This window comes from Schistocerca americana, chromosome 2 (genome assembly GCF_021461395.2).
Source record: "Schistocerca americana isolate TAMUIC-IGC-003095 chromosome 2, iqSchAmer2.1, whole genome shotgun sequence".
Taxonomy (NCBI): Eukaryota; Metazoa; Arthropoda; class Insecta; order Orthoptera; family Acrididae; genus Schistocerca; species Schistocerca americana.
In genome coordinates, this window is record NC_060120.1 from 950330208 (window position 1) to 950347704 (window position 17497).

General features: G+C 40.2%; 1 protein-coding gene across 1 annotated transcript in view; it reads right to left on the reverse strand.

Moving 5' to 3' along the window:
* Positions 1 to 217: 217 nt before the first annotated feature.
* LOC124594933 (60S ribosomal export protein NMD3) overlaps positions 218 to 17497 on the reverse strand; it is a 91914-nt gene continuing 74634 nt past the window's right edge. Inside the window, exons 9-11 of the mRNA XM_047133432.1 lie at positions 8385 to 8500; positions 6716 to 6895; positions 218 to 567 (exon numbers count right to left, since the gene is read on the reverse strand). Coding sequence (XP_046989388.1) covers positions 372 to 567; positions 6716 to 6895; positions 8385 to 8500 — 492 coding nt within the window. The 3' untranslated portion in view covers positions 218 to 371. The remainder of the gene's footprint in view (positions 568 to 6715; positions 6896 to 8384; positions 8501 to 17497) is intronic.

Below are 17497 nucleotides of genomic sequence, written 5' to 3' on the forward strand. Positions count from 1 at the left end.
AACGGCCTTCGCGCCTCATCAACTGACAGCTGAGAATAAATGAAGTTTCCTTTTATTCAAAAAAGAGAATAGCAGTTTGGAATCAATAAATACTAAATAATTTTGCATCAGCTACATCTACCTTGTTTAATGTTTTGAGACATTCTTATGTTGGGTACTGTGCAAAACAAAATCCATAAAGTGAGTTCTGCACCATTATAAAGAGCAATGAGCAGTATTTAACTCAACAGTCTTTTATTGTCAAATTTCCATATGAAAATATGCACATTTTCATGACAATATACAACAAAATAATGTTCAGGCGAATTAACAAGTATATTTTTTTTTTTTTTTTACTCTTGGTGACAGCATACATATTCAAACTAAGGAACTTAGGATGCATCAGCCATTTCTTCATCCATAATTTGTAAATCATCCAGCATTTCATCTAGTGTTATACGAGGCATAGTTAAGTCCTCAATATCATCAACATCAACTGGAATGTCTTTAGATGGATCACGGAAAATATTCACATTCTGTCTGTATGCTGGGTCTTCTTCCAAATCATCCAAGAATTCATGATAATCACTGAAAAATAATTGAATTTAGCATAATTATGTTGTATTTTGTGAGGACTGAATCTAGAATGTCACTTAACTCAATGAAAGACATAAAGAGCAACTTACAATGGAATACTGTCTCAATTCATTTGCCGCAATACATGACGTGATAAAATATTTGTGGATTTTTGGATTTTATTCATAAGAATGACAAATTTAAAACAGGACAGTTAAGGCAGGGATTTGAAATATCTCCACTGCACTCTAATTCCTATGAAACTTTGCACTTATTTTCGAAATTTTGTCAGATGTTAGTGTAACTGATATTATATATTACAACTGCATATAGTTGTAAGTATGGTTGGAGTATGAGCACACTACTGAAGTTAGTCTAGGTAGACAGGAAGTCAGCTTTGAAATAATTAATTTGTTACAAGTAAAGTGCTTTCAGAGCAGGTTACTTCAAGGCACAATGGCAGAATAAGTTGAGATAGTATTTTCGGCTGTAGGTGAAACAAACATTGAAATGTTGTTGTTGGTTTGATTTATACTGACAATGTTCCAAGTTTTCGAACACTGATCCTAGAAACATCCTCCAAAACTTTAAGCATCATCTAACCAACTCAAAGATTAGTACAATGTTTATAAATTTCTTATCTGTACAACCCACAGCCATTGCACAAGCTTTTAAAGATAACATATTCTTACAGAGATAATGAGCTTCGTTCAGAAGTAAATAAAAGTGTAATGTTTCACATTCAACAGCACAGTAGACAACATTGGTTACAATAGATCCGAACTCTGTTTCAGATCTATCCTACACTCTTTCAGAGAAACATTAATTACAATTCTTTATAATTCTTTATGTTGATCTTATTTATTTCTCCAGAAAATTTCTAAATTAATACTTTTGTGTAATTATTTGTCACTTGTTTTCTATAAACTATGTGGTTTTTTAAGCTATGTAAGTGTGAGGTCTAATAATGACAAGCAAATGTTAGAAATTATGAACCATTTCTGTTAAAGGTTTAACATGCAAAACACGGTCTTATGTGCAACTTTCCGTATCACATGAAGTTACAAAAACCATTGAAAATACTGAACCCACGGCATATGTACAAGTAAGTCACCAAGTCTGGATGGAATCCCAATCTCGCTTTACAGAGAGTACTCTACACCATTCGCCCTGACTTAGTTTGCATTTATCATGAATCTCTTGCCAAGAGCAAAGTCCCAAGTGACTGGGAACACACTACTTTACAGGCCTTTATACAATGGAGAAGGGTGGAAGGTACTATACATGGGATCAAAACAGGAGTAAAAACACAGAGCTAAAAGAAAGGCACATGGTAATGTGACTGGCTGACCACTTCTGAAAGAAACACGGGTGAGTCAGTCACCCTATTACATATTCAGAATATATTCATTCATAAAATTTTGGGAAACAAATTGGCCACATCACAAAACTGTAAAACACTAACCACATTTGTTTTTAAATCACCTAAAACAGAGGGTAGGTCTCCCAGCAAATCTGAAGCTGTCCTCTGGTCAGAAAATAAAACACAGTCGAATAAAATGTGGTGCACACTGATTTGTAAGCCACAAGACCACACATTGGAGGATCCTCTCGCCAGAGCAAGAAGGAATGCATCATAAGGCCGTGGTCTATGCGAAAACAAGTAAAGAAGACCTCATCCTTACTTTGTGGCTGAAAGGAAGTACACCACTGCTGCGTAATGGGTTTTACTAGATGCAACTCATTATCAGTCACTTCTAGCTGCTCGTCTCCGATCGACGCATGACTATGTCACTGTACCTCAACAGCGAGGTGATAGCATGCAGGAGGATAGCCCACTACGCCGCTACACAACAGTTCCTCAGCTGCTACATCTGCCCTTTCGTTCCCTGCAATACCCATGTGCCCTGGTACCTAGCAGAAACACATTTCCTTCCTAGATGTTGTTGGAGAAGGGTGCCCTAGACATTCTAGACTACTTTATCTGCTGGGTACAAATGTTGCTGGGAGTGAAGGGCACTCAGAGTCAAAATAGATAAGGAAGTTAGCACTATAAGAACGTTTCATCTGTTCCAGTGCCTGCAAGATTGCATACAGTTCTGCATCGAATACAGATAAGCCTTGAGGCAGTCGGACTTTGAGTATATGATCTGGGAAAACAACAGAGCAACCAATGGAGTCTCCCCGTTTTGACCCATCCACAGCTGTAGAATTGTGGTGCTCATTTAAAATGGAAGATAAAAAGTATTAAAAACACATGCAGGAGTGTAATCTCTCCTGTACTGAACTAAATCTTAAATCACCCTGGGCCTCTGCTGCCACCACGGTAGCAGTTGGTTAAAACCCTGGGTTCTGGGATGTACATGCTCCACACCAAGTGATTCCTGCCTATGCATGCGGATCCAAAATGGCATTGTTGCCTGTGGATGATCGGGAAAAAAGCATTCCAGAGGTGGTTGACCAACAACATGGTACGCTGGTGAAGTTGGAGCTGTGAGGAACTTGCATGCCTGATGCACCATGAGGAGTTGCTGCTGGATGGTGATTGGTGGTTCCCCAGCCTCAGCACAGAGACTGGGTTACCCGACCCTGCGACATAGCTGTGTAATAGTTGCAGGGAGAAATTGTCTTAGCAACGTACTGCACGAGAAGCCATTTCACGAACTCTCAAATGCGGCCTACCATAACAACAGTGGCAACTTGGCCTTTACAACCATAGTGACGAGACTATTACAAAACTGGTGATGAGGGTTTACAAACATCCCCACGTGGTGGGTAGTGTCAATAATATTCAGGTAAGATGGGCTCGCTGATCCATCTCTATGAAGCCACTGTCTAGGTGTGAATGCACAAAAGCCCAGTAAAACTGGAGCAGACATGCCATGTCTGTTCCCCAAGACCTGTGGCTAAGGCACTTGATAATATTCAGTGCCTTCAGAGATGTGGCTTTCAGGTCTCTCAGGTGTAGTAACCAAGACAGTTTAGAGTAAAAAATGAGACCCAGAAACCTCATTCAGTTTTTAAAATGTAGAATGATGTCCCTCATATGTGAGTCAGATAAATTAAAAGTATGACTATAACAATTAAAATTAACACACACACACCTCTCTGCAGAAAGCCGAAAACCTGTCTTTGTAGCCCAATACTCTAATCTCTGCATTGTAACTTACAGCTGATGGGTGCTATTTTAACACTGGAGGAGGAATGGAAAACAGCAAAATCAACCACAAATAAGGAGCACTAAACCGGAGTCCTGACTGTAATCATGATACTGTTTATGACTATGGCAAAGAGCGTAACACTTGAAGTGCTGCCCTGAGGAACACCATTTTCTTGCTCAAAATGATCTGACAGCACATCACCAACTTGGGACCTAAACTAGCGCGTAAACAGGAAGGACCATTTGAAGATGGGAAGGTGGCCATGAAAGACCCATTGATTAAGTTGCTTGAGAATACGGTGTCTCCAGGTACTGCCATCAACTTGCTGATATCAAACAATAATGAGACAGTGATGTTTACACAGGAAAGCCTGCTGAATAGCCACCACTGATAGGACCAGGTGGTCAACAGTGGACCGAAATCTAGAACCTACACTTAGAGCAGCTAAGGAGTTGCCTGGTCTCTAACAACCAGATGAGACAATGGTTAACAATTCACTCCTGAGCCTACCCTACACAGTTCATTGTGGCAATGTTCCGGAACTACTGGGACAGGTGCAGTCTCTTCCTGGTTTGAGGAGAGGTCTCAGAATTGCCACTCTCCACAAGTAGGGAAGTTACTTGTAGACTATGTAAGATTGAAACATTCTAGGAGGATTTTCTTTGACACTCCTGACAAATGTTCAAGCAAGCAGTACCGGATCTGATTGTGATCGGGTGCAGCATTGTACGTCTCAGACAGTGCTGATTCCAGCTTCCACATGGAGAAATGGCAGTTGTAGGGCTCAGAATTCTGGGATCTGAAGTTAACTTGCCTCTCTCTGCAGTTGCATAGTACCAGCAAAATGCTGAATGCTGGCTGGCACTGGCAGTAGCGTTTGCAAAATGCGCTGCCAGCATTTGTGTGATGTAGTCTCTGGGCATTGTTTGGAGAAACACCCATTTCAGCACTGCTGCTATTGGCAAATGATTGTGTTTACCAGAAATTCTCCTGATGGCTTCCCATACTATTGCTGAACTAATGGAACAGTTTATGGTGTAAAGGAACACTTGCCATAACCTTTTGTTGATCTCCTTAACTATGTGTCGAGCCTTGGCTCTTGTGACCCGAAATGCTGTGAGCTTCTCTACCGTTGGGTCCACTGACAAACCACATGCTTGAGCTGGGTTGCTGAATGGCACTAATTGGTCCATCAAGGAACAGATTGCCTCCTAAGATGAACTGAGAACTTTGAGATGGGTAAGTTAGAAGCATGATGAATCATGGGTGTGATGTGGTCCACCCATTCCTGGATGCTGTGTGCTATGTTCAAACACAGCCAGCTGGCTGGAAAGTGTCAAGTTAGCCCTGCTGACCATCCTTTGTGGTGGCTTCTCTTCAGGTAATGCTCCATCTAGTAGGTGAATGTGGAGGGGGTAGTGGTCACTGGAATAAAAGTCATCATTGACTTCCCACTGAACAGATGGGGAGTGGAAACGGATAGGACCAGGGAAGAGGAAACCTCTGTGTGCCACTCTCTGCCAATGTACCCACCCATACTTTCCCCTTCCCTGCTCTCTCCTTTTCTGTTCTCACTCCCCCTCTCCCCCAACCCACCTACCTACATTGCACCTTCCCCCATCCCACTCCAGTTTGCTATTCACATGACAGTCACATTCCGATCGGAGCTGTCAGTGGTAGTGGTTGTGTGTGTTTTGAGATGTACTTGCATTGTGAGTGTGTGTGTGTGCTTTCTTTTCCAAAGAAGATTTTTGCTGAAGGCTAACGTGTAACAGTTTTTTTGAAGTGCCTGTCTGCAACTCAACACATCATCTTTACTGTGTGTAGCAATCTATCCTTTTTCTAATACTGTTAAACCTATGCATAGGAATGAATTACACTAGTTCTGGAAGTATAGTGCCATCTATGATACCATTTGTAAGATCCTCAGCATATTCAACAAGAAATTGCTTGTCACTACAGATAAACTGATCAGCTGCTATTTTATTAGGAGAAGGACATGCACAATGTAGTAACCATAAAAGTTATATTAATGAGGTTATGGTAAAATACTGTATTAATTTTCCCATCTTTCTAAATAAACATATATATTGGTGAAAATATTCAATGCTTGACATAATATGGATAGATCAAAAATTTACTCATCAGGCGGTGGCAGGAAAAAATAGAAGGTGTGGAAATGCACAAGCTTTAGGAGCCATTGGCTCCTTCTCTTGGCTGAATTCCTTCTCAACCATCTGATAAGTGTCTCATGTCCACGGATTCTAGGTGACTTTTCTGTTTCCAAAATCCCACCAGTCCTTTTCCTTCATCCTCCTTCCCTTCCATTTCACCCTTCTGCCAGAAGGTGCCACTGGCTCAGAAAGCTTGTGCATTTCCACACCTTTTATGTGTCATCCATGCCACTGCTTGGTAAGTACTACTTCTTCTTCTTTTTTTAAATCTATGCATATTATAAAGAAATACACAGATGATTAACTCACTTAGGAGGTGAATTAGACATACTATTTTGATGTGAACCATAACTGTACAAGAAACAACTACTGTTGTGTACTGACAGTAGTCTACTGATGCCCAATGTCTATGTATAATACTCAAGTTACTTCGATAATTGACAGAGGCAAATTCAGACAAGTGCATTATCTAAAGGCAAATAAGTAATGTGCTATACCATACCATACTGTAACATGAATTCATACTTTAATATGCTGGTCAGTGACACACAACCCTAACACTGATGTACTCTTGGATTTACACAAACAGGACAAATCAGTGGTAAAATAAAGGTTTTTAGTGTCCCACACAAGGTCTATATGAACAATGTTTTTACCACCAAATATGGGAAATCCATTACAATATAGGACAGTTAGCAACCCTGCTGTAAATGGAACACACATATGGGGAGTGCGAAACTTCTGTTTTCAGTAACAGCATATACGCACAAAATATAGCATTGCTTCTAAAAATAGTAAAAAAAATTCTAAATTTAGAATACTCACTTGGCTTCAGTGTTGATATGAGTGCTTTCTTCAGCAAGATGTTTAAGTTTCCAGTTACGCAAACGTTTGCGACTACTCCTATCACCGTAATATTTTTTCACAAGAATGATATCTGGTATCTTTGTAGCATCCAATTTCTCTAAATTTGGATCATTTACATTACTGTCTGCAAGTGTGTACCTGGAAATGTAATAAAAAAATGCAAGGAATAAATTGATGATAGTTTATGAATGAGGAAATGTCTAAACCCAGTTCATACACTTTGTAACATAAGAAATAAATTTTAGAAATTTTCTGAGACAGTATCACTGGCGATACTAACTCGCTATTTTGCCTTGCAGAACGTTTTTAATTCCAGGAATGTTAGTAGGAATACAAAAATCAAAATATACATGACCATATTAAGACCTATAGTAATATATGGATCAGAAGGCTGGGTATTGACATTAAAGGAGGAGAACTGGTCATTGAGATGCGAAAGAAAGATACTGAGAAGGATTTTTGAAGATGGCTGGAGAGTAAGAACAAATGCAGAACTACAAACACTTTTTGGACAGATGGATATTGTTGTTAAAACTAAGCAGGGAAGAATAAGATGGGCAGGACATATAGAGAGAATGCCAGAAACTCGGAGTGTCAAGAAAGTTTTTAAAGGAAAACCTGATGGGAGAAGGAGATGAGGTAGACTCAGAATGGCTGGACGATATGTAAGAAGATCTGAAGGAGATGGGAATAAGAAATTGGAGAAGGAATGTGACAGACAGAGAAGAATGAAGGCAGGTGATACATGAGGCCAAGGTTCTTAAAGGACTGTAGAGCCAACCAAGAAGAAGAAGAAGAAGAAGACTAACTTTCTGGAAGAATGTGCATCATCTTTTCAAAACTTTCAATGACTCTTCTACATTAAAAAAACTTTGGAAGCTATAACAATTGATCAGCTTACCTGCCATTATGAATGTGGGTCCATTCAACGACTGTTTTATGACTTTCAAATGATAGAGCACAGCAATCAGTCATCCTTTTCTTGGAAGTTTTATTCGGCAAATCTAGATTTCAGCTAATGCCTAGCCATTATCAGTGCACCATTTCATAGTATCAATGCTTGTTCAAGTATGTCAGTCCCCTGTTGGTCAGACTTCTGTCACAGTTCTTTCACGACTACTGTATCATGAAGGCAGGCTTCGCGAAGAACACATTGATAACGAAACCTAACTTCATTATACAGTAGTCTCTAAGTTACTGTGACAGAAGCCCGAACAACAGGGGACTGACATACTAGAACATACACTGATACTATGAAATGGTACACAGATAGTGGCTAGGCACCAGCCGGAATCTAGATTTGCTGAATAAAACTTGCAAGAAAAGGACAACTGATTGCTGTGTTATACCACTTAATTTCAAAAATATTTGTTGCAATTAACATTCTATATCTGGTTTCAGTTCTTGCCAAATTCACGAAGTAAATTACACAAGGATGATTTACCATGGATATTCATGGGCGGAAATAGCTAGAAGGTGAAAGAACGACCTCACAAATTGGCTAGGAATTATTTTCAGAAATGAGGAGAAAATAAATGCAACTAAAACTAGGATTCAAAGTATTCCATTTAAATAGCCCAAACACAATTTTTTTTATATAAAATAATTTGTGTAAATTAATAAGTACCCAAGAACAGAATCTCCAGGCTTCAATATGTGGCCAAGATGAGTCCGAGTGTGGATTGTGTTTTCTGTCATTCCCAATTCTGATGCTCTTACCACCCACACATCAGCTATTGTATGCTGAAAAAATTAATTAATTTAAAACATTAAAGCATATACTATATTCACCAAAAGATTATGGTGACGCAACTTACAAAAAAGCTAACACAGCAGATTCAGCAAACACAAATAAGAAAAACATGTGGAATGATAGTAAACAGTAATTACATATATTTTATCAAAGATAATTATGTATTTTTTAGTGAAACAACAGGCTCTACAGATATAATAAATTTTTTTGGAATATTTCTGACTGTCTAGTTTTTCCTTGAAATAAAAACTACTATCACACACTGCAATCTGAATTGTCTCTAATACTTCACAATACTAAATGATTGAGAAGACTGATCAGTGGGCCAAAGATAGACAGTTTTCATTATCTAAACTGTAAACAAATCTTAATTAGTCCCAGCCCTGTTAGTTCAGCAAGTCAGTAACACCATAACAGAAATTGTTTTATAAAAATATTTTTTTCTCCTGTGGTCCAAGAAAGAACGGTGCAAAGGAACAATGCAGACAAGGGGCTCTCACATCAGAGTGACATTTAAAGAAGCTCTTGGTAAATTATGAAATAGATAAATAGATGCAAATTGTACTTTAGGTATCTCAAATCCACCTTTCGAAGTTGCAGTATTACCACTGTAAGAAACAAACTATGGAAAATCCAGGAACGAATGTGAAATATTATGAAAAGGATAGTTGCTACTCACCATATAGCATGGATGGTGAGTCGCAGATAGGCACAACAAAAAGACTGTTACAAATAAAGCTTTCAGCCCATAAGGATATTGTCAAAAATAAACGACGGACACACACACACACACACACACACACACACACACACACACACACACACTTGCCCGAGTCTGCAGGCGCGCGTGTGTGTGTGTGTGTGTGTGTGTGTGTGTGTGTGTGTTTTTGACAATGCCTTACGGGCCAAAAGCTTTATTTATAACAGTCTTTTTGTTGTGTCTCTCTGTGACTATAACAAGCAGATGTTCCAAACACCTGTGATCATGTGGAATCTTTGGAAATGTAACACCACCCAAAAGCCGGTTTGACCACAATAGTATTTTATTAGCTGTGATCCTGTTGAATGCAGAATGCTTTTCAGGTTCAGACTGATTATCATAGCTAGTTATAGGGGCACCTATTGTTTAATGTGGACTTCTAACCGTGGTGCATGTTTTTTTTTTCACATTTAGAAACACACAACAGAAAACAGTTAACAGTCACTTTCAAGCTCTTGCTCTTTTTCTAATAGGAATACACACATACCATTTGGGTGTCTGTGTGAACGTGTGTACTCTCAATAGAAGAAGAGCAAGAGCTCGAAAGCTAGGGTTAACTGTTCTGTTCCTGTGTGCCATGCATCAATTTGCTACATGCAAGCGGCCGCCCTTCCCTTATTTTATGTATTTTGCATCCAGATATTTCCAATGTTGTTTCAAGATTTTTAACATTTAACTTATCAGGAGCAGCTCCTACATAGGTTTGCAGGTTTGCGCTACCCCGACGAATAATTGTTAAGTTGTGTTTGCTTTTTCAATTTTATACATAAGTGAAGAAGTTGCGTGCCATTAACCTCTTTGAAATGCTCAGGCTCTAAGTACCAAAAGTAGCTGAATAGGACAAAAATGTGTTGACAGCAACGTGGGCTGCACTGGGCCTGTAAATGGTGACCTGGGTGTCTTGGTTGTGTGGGAGCAAAGTTTATCAAGACAGTTCTCATATACAGGCCTTGTGCATATAAACACCCCAAGCAAGCCAACTAGGAATAGAGGAGGAAGGTGGGAGTGTACTGAGCAGCATTCGCCCCCGATACACGGACGAGACAATGCCTCCTGGCCACACAGCGAGGACGACGGGGCATGCGGACGCAAGATGCAGAGTCACATCCAGAGCTGGTACCTACTAGCATGGTGCGACTGATGGAGCAATTTGCGGCTGCAATGTGTGATGCAGAGGCAGCAAGCAACGGCGGCAACATCAGCGGCTCCAATAGGGGTCTTTTGAGGTTTCCCTTAGTCGTAAAGTGAATGCCAGGGCTGTTCCCTTTAACCCCTCAAAATAAATTCTTCATTATAAGATATAAAATAAACCTCCCTCCTTTTAGCACAACAAATAAAGAAACACTGCCAAAACTTTGTAACATAGCCGGTACCTACGGCCCGGCAGAGCAGACGCTATTAGTGGCCCACCCTCCACCTTCCTTCTGAAGAGAACTGAAGATTTCACATCTTTGAACAAAGCAGGACTCTTGCACCTCGTTACCAGATCACATGTAACTGCGAGCGAAATAACTATCTCCTGTTCCTTGTGTTCATTATTTTAGCGTGGCTATAGAGAATTTTGAGACAAGAAGTGAATATATGAAACAGTGAAACACACAATTTCCTTGCTCTCTGAACCCATCAATTTACACAATTTTGAAGAAAGATCATAAATGAAGAGGCTAGGTACTTAAACAATTTCGCAGACATTTCAAATGAAAAGTTGCCAATTTGGTAGAAAGTTTAACTCCAAACTGCACAATAAGCAAGAATGCCTGTGTGGTTGCGATTTGGAAAACAACTTATTTTGTTTTTCTTGTTTATTACTAGGGGAGCTTTTGACTAAACATGGAGTCTGTGACATTCAACACCTCTGTGACAAAATTAGTAAACACGAACTTTCTTCAATCCACATGAACAACATTTTGAATGTCTAGGAAATTTAACTAGGCTACCCAATTAGGCAATGGGTACAGAAAGCCCATGCCACTAAACAACCAAAAAGTCACCCATAACAGGTACATACTAAATATAATTATGACCTGTATTCGTTTCTGTGGTGTGTTGGAACTTGACCCTCAGATGACACGAGACGGAATCATGTTCCAATCCCAACATTTTTCATGCCTTGATTAATTCTACTGTAGAATTAGACTTTGCATTAAAATCACATTTAGAAAAAGCAACAGTTTCCAAAGCAACCTCTAAAGCCACCCAGAATGACCTTCAATGGGTGTGAAGTCTGCCCAGAAGACATTAGAAAGTAAAGACAGGTGCAGAGTTTTTGTTAATAATAGCTGACAAAACCAGTGGTGTAGCCTGCATTTTGTAGGTGGTTATAGTATATAGGTACATATCATTAACGGAATACCTGTTAAAAGATTTTGGGGTATCACAGCATCAGAAAAGTATGATGCCCAATATTTGGCAATGTACATCATAGAACAGATAAATTGCCATTTAGAGAATTGTCCATACATACTAATAGCACAAACATACGATGATGCAGCAATCATGAGCGATTTGCCACGCAGGGTACAGGCTCTTGCTAAGGAAACATTTTACAATGTTTCATACATTCATTATTAGTCACCAGTTGAATCTGATTTTTCACCAAATTTCAGGGACTTTTCAGCTCCTTTTCAGCATTTCCACAAAGAACAAGAGTCCTTAATGAAATAGTGTGAAAATGTTCACCACATTTAGTGTCTACTTATTGGAGTTTCCAGTGAAGGAGTGTCAATACTGTTTTTGAATATTGGGAAGGTATTTTCGAGAACTTGAATAATATGACCAACAGGGAAAAACTGTGTAATGAAAATACAGTCCTATAAGCCTGCAGCTTAGTTACGATTTTGAAGGATAAAAGGTCCATTTTCTGTCTCTCACTTTTTTCATAACATTATGATCTATGTGGATATTTTGTACACACAGCTACAGAAACATGATATTGACTCACCTTATGCACAACATCAGCTGACAGCTTTTGAGCATGAAATTACAAATATTACGGGAGGCACAGCTGAAAATACAACAGATTTGGATGAATATCATAAAAGAGGAAGAATTGAAAATGGAGGAGTGATGTGTAATCTGCTGTGGAACACAAAAGAAGTATGCAATGTAAGTTAAAAGGTGAACGAAAGATTCAAATTCACTGGAAAACTAGTTGCAGCCCCTCTCTTTCTACCAGAGAAATTCACTACTTAGTCTTCCAGTTTTCCAGAAACTTCTTTAGAGCTGCTGTTGAATGCTATTATTTTTTGGGAGCTAACGAACTTTGAACAGAACTCTTTGTTATTTATGGAAGAGAGGAGTACAAAAGTATGAGTGGAGCTTTGAGCTTGCCAGATTACATAACAGATAATAACCTTCATGATACGTTGGGAGAATCTTTGAAACTCTTGAAAGCAATAACTACAATTAAAATGACCACATCAGAAGCAGAACATTGTTTTCCACAACTGAAACGTATCAAAAGCTTCTTAAGGAATGCTATGGAACACAGAACAATATCAGCACTTGCAGTGCTCTCTATCAAAAGAGATTTTGTATTAGGAATTCCTGACTTCAGTCAAAGAGTGACTGAAAACTTTGCAAACATGAAGAAAATAAAAATCGAATTTATGTGCAAATGATAGATAACCCCATAAAATGACAGAGATGGACTTGAAACAGATTTACATCACTGCTGCTGAAAAAGGTTAGTAAGGGAGGCCTATTACTTTTTGCGTTAACAGAATTGCAATTCATCTTAATTTCTTTTATTCTGCAAAGTAATAATTTATTTGGGGAACATGTTTTGGTGTTATTACTAGCAGATGCTGCAGTAATATGAACAAGCAGCCTGTTTATATTATGGGTTACAAAAACATGTGCAATGCACTGATTTTCTATCTGTTGTTAATGTTTTTCTTGGCGAGCAAAGTGCACCATCTTCCTTGGTCACAAGCCACCGCTGCAACTTATGCACAAGCACAAGAAACTCAAGTTAACAACTAAAAATCAAATAAGGGAAAATCCAGGATGGAATAACAGCAGTATGAAGTAGGATAGATTACTACTTACCACATATAGGAGGCACTGAGTGGCAGCCAGGTACAGTTAAAGTACATCTAAGGGTAAACAAAGTCTTTCCTCAGCCGTAGAAACAACACACTCACACACACACACGCACGCACGCACGCCACTATTGTCTCTGGGCATAAAAGCCTGACTGCAGTATCTTGGCTATGTTGGATAGTGGGGGTACAGAAGGGGCCTGGGGCAGGGAGGAGGATTGATAGCAGGGTATGGGTGGGGGAAGGTGGTGGTGTTGTGGCTGTGGGAGAGTGCAGGGATGTGGTGAAGACTGGGTGGTAGGCTGCTAAGTGTAGCATCAGGAAGCTGTGCGCATTGGGCTGGTGGGCATGCGGGTGGGAGGGGAGGGGGAGATAGCAGGCATGTATGAGGCTGGAACGGGCACCGGGAAAGGTGGAATGAATGATACAGTGTAGAAAGAGTTTTTACTCGCTTAATTCAGAAAAGCCGGTGTTCGTGGGAAGAATCCAGATTACACAGGCTTTGAAGCAATCAACCAAACTGTGTTGGGTGGTATGCTCATCACCTGAGTGTTCAGCTCTCACTTGGTCATAGTTTAGCTGTGTCCAACCGCTAATGAGCTGTCTGTCCAGATAAATGGCCACTGTAAAACTGTGGCTGAGAGACTGTTGACCCACTCAGCCGATGAGCATGCCATCCAACATGGTGTGCTTGACACAGCCTGTGTCATTTGGATTCTTCGCAAAAATACCTGCTTTTCAGGACTGAGCAGATGGAAACACTTTCTATACCCAGGACACTGAAACATGCCACTATAAGGTGACTCCACAAGTGAAGTAGAGTTGGTAGTATAACTAACAAACAAGTGAGGGACGGTAGGCGCTGCATCTTCTGAACCAATAACAGCACTGAACAAAAGCCAGTTCGGGCATCGATGCTACCACTTTGCCGGCTTCAGTGTGAACATTGTATGTGAGTGCGCGAATACCTGCTGTTGTGTTGCGTTACTGCCTCGACTTCAGTTTTTGTTTGTTAAACAATGTCGTTCACCAAGCGATAATCCGTTGAGCCGTGGAGTGCCATTAAATAGTCAGGCTTTGGAATTGCTACGGAGGAAGCGTGAGATTTACCAGCAAGAAAAAGAATTTGTTTCTGTTCATGGGCATGCGTCGATTCCTGCTGATGAAGTTTTAGAGCGTATCTCGAAAACTCTAAAACTCAGTGAAAGAACAGTTATAAGGAATGGGCTGCTACTTCAAGACTTAGAAAACAGTGAGGTAAACAGTGTGGACGAAAGACCCTGTGTGAGAAACAGTGTGTTTTTAAGAACTCTGGGCAAGAAAAAAAGCAGCCTCGTCCTGTTACAGATATTGATTCTTTCCAATCCGATGCAATTCCTCAACACATATACAGATACTATAAAAGGAAAGAATACCTCACAATAGCGAAGTTGCTAATTTCTTTAAAAAAAGTGAACTTTTCTCGGGGGGGGGGGGGGGGGGGGGGGGGGGAACGTCACTTAAGATGATATTAAAAAGTATGGGCTTCTGTTTTAAAAAGTTAGATGGATGAAAACTGTTACTTGAAAAAGCTCATGTCGGTGCAGCTCGTACCATTTTCTTACACAAAATTGTAAGAAAGGACACACTCAGTCATATGTTTAGACGAAACCTGGGTCAACACTGGAGAATTAGTTGAGAAACGCTGGACAGATGATATTCTGAATAGCAGCAGTCATCAGCCAGCAGGAAGAGGATCCCAATTAATTGTGGCCCATGCAGGATCTTCCCAATGGCTTTGTGCCTCAAGGGCTTTTCGTTTTTCGATCGAAAAAAACTGGTGACTATCATAAGGATAGGAACCACCCACAATTTCTACAGTGGTTTAAAAATTTGCTCCCCCAGTTTAGTGTACCGACAGTGTTTCTGATGGACAACGCATCGTACCATTTCATGATTCTACATCTACATCTACATCCATACTCCGCAAGCCACCTGACGGTGTGTGACGGAGGGTACCCTGAGTACCTCTATCGGTTCTCCCTTCTATTTCAGTCTCGTATTGTTCGTGGAAAGAAGGATTGTCGGTATGCTTCTGTGTGGGCTCTAATCTCTCTGATTTTATCCTCATGGTCTCTTCGAGAGATATACGTAGGAGGGAGCAATATACTGCTTGACTCTTCGGTGAAGGTATGTTCTCGAAACTTTAACAAAAGCCCGTACCGAGCTACTGAGCATCTCTCCTGCAGAGTCTTCCACTGGAGTTTATCTATCATCTCTGTAACGCTTTCGCAATTACTAAATGATCCTGTAATGAAGCGCGCTGCTCTCCGTTGGATCTTCTCTATCTCTTCTATCAACCCTGTCTGGTACGGATCCCACACAACTGAGCAGTATTCAAGCAGTGGGCGAATAAGCGTACTGTAACCTACTTCCTTTGTTTTCGGATTGCATTTCCTTAGGATTCTTCCAATGAATCTCAGTCTGGCATCAGCTTTACCGACGATCAACTTTATATGATCATTCCATTTTAAATCACTCCTAATGCGTACTTCCAGATAATTTATGGAATTAACTGCTTCCAGTTGCTGACCTGCTATTTTGTAGCTAAATGATAAGGGATCTATCTTTCTATGTATTCGCAGCATATTACACTTGTCTACATTGAGATTCAATTGTCATTCCCTGCACCATGCATCAATTCACTGCAGATCCTCCTGCATTTCAGTACAATTTTCAATTGTTACAACCTCTCGATACACCACAGCATCATCTGCAAAAAGCCTCAGTGAACTTCCGATGTCATCCACCAGGTCATTTATGTATATTGTGAATAGCAGCGGTCCTATGACACTCCCCTGCGGCACACCTGAAATCACTCTTACTTCGGAAGACTTCTCTCCATTGAGAATGACATGCTGCGTTCTGTTATCTAGGAACTCCTCAATCCAATCACACAATTGGTCTTATAGTCCATATGCTCTTACTTTGTTCATTAAATGACTGTGGGGAACTGTATCGAACGCCTTTCGGAAGTCAAGAAACACGGCATCTACCTGTGAACCCGTGTCTATGGCCCTCTGAGTCTCGTGGACGAATAGCGCGAGCTCGAAACCCATGCTGATTCCTACAGAGTAGATTTCTAGTCTCCAGGAAAGTCATTATACTCTAACATAATATGTGTTCCAAAATTCTACAACTGATCGACGTTAGAGATATAGGTCTATAGTTCTGCACATCTGTTCAACGTCCCTTCTTGAAAACTGGGATGACCTGTGCCCTTTTCCAATCCTTTGGAACACTACGCTCTTCTAGAAACCTACGGTACACCGCTGCAAGAAGGGGGGCAAGTTCCGTCACGTACTCTGTGTAAAATCGAACTGGTATCACATCAGGTCCAGCGGCCTTTCCTCTTTTGAGTGATTTTAATTGTTTCTCTATACCTCTGTCGTCTATTTCGATATCTACCATTTTATCATCTGTGCGACAATCTAGATAAGGAACTACAGTGCAGTCTTCCTCTGTGAAACAGCTTTGGAAAAAGACATTTAGTATTTCGGCCTCTAGTCTGTCATCCTCTGTTTCAGTACCATTTTGGTCACAGAGTGTCTGGACATTTTGTTTTGATCCACCTACCGCTTTGACATAAGACCAAAATTTCTTAGGATTTTCTGCCAAGTCAGTACATAGAACTTTACTTTCGAATTCACTGAACGCCTCTCGCATAGCCCTCCTCACACTACATTTCGCTTCGCGTAATTTTTGTTTGTCTGCAAGGCTTTGGCTATGTTTATGTTTACTGTGAAGTTCCCTTTGCTTCCACAGCAGTTTCCTAACTCTGTTGTTGTACCACGGTGGCTCTTTTCGATCTCTTACTATCTTGCTTGGCACATACTCATCTAACGCATATTGTACGATGGTTTTGAACTTTGTCCACTGATCCTTAACACTATCTGTACTTGAGACAAAACTTTTGTGTTGAGCTGTCAGTTTTTTTTTTGTTAGGGTTTAAGGGCGCTCAACTGCTGAGGTCATTAGCGCCCAGTCACTGGTGTTAGAGCACAAGGAACCTGCTAAAACTCAAGGGGATGGGGGGACATCAAAAGGACCTGACAAAAGATGCAGAGGAAATAAGTAAAAAGGTTAAATGTCTTTGGTCAAGCCAGTTAAAGTTATAAAACGCAGAAGACGAGCAGCTGCTCGAG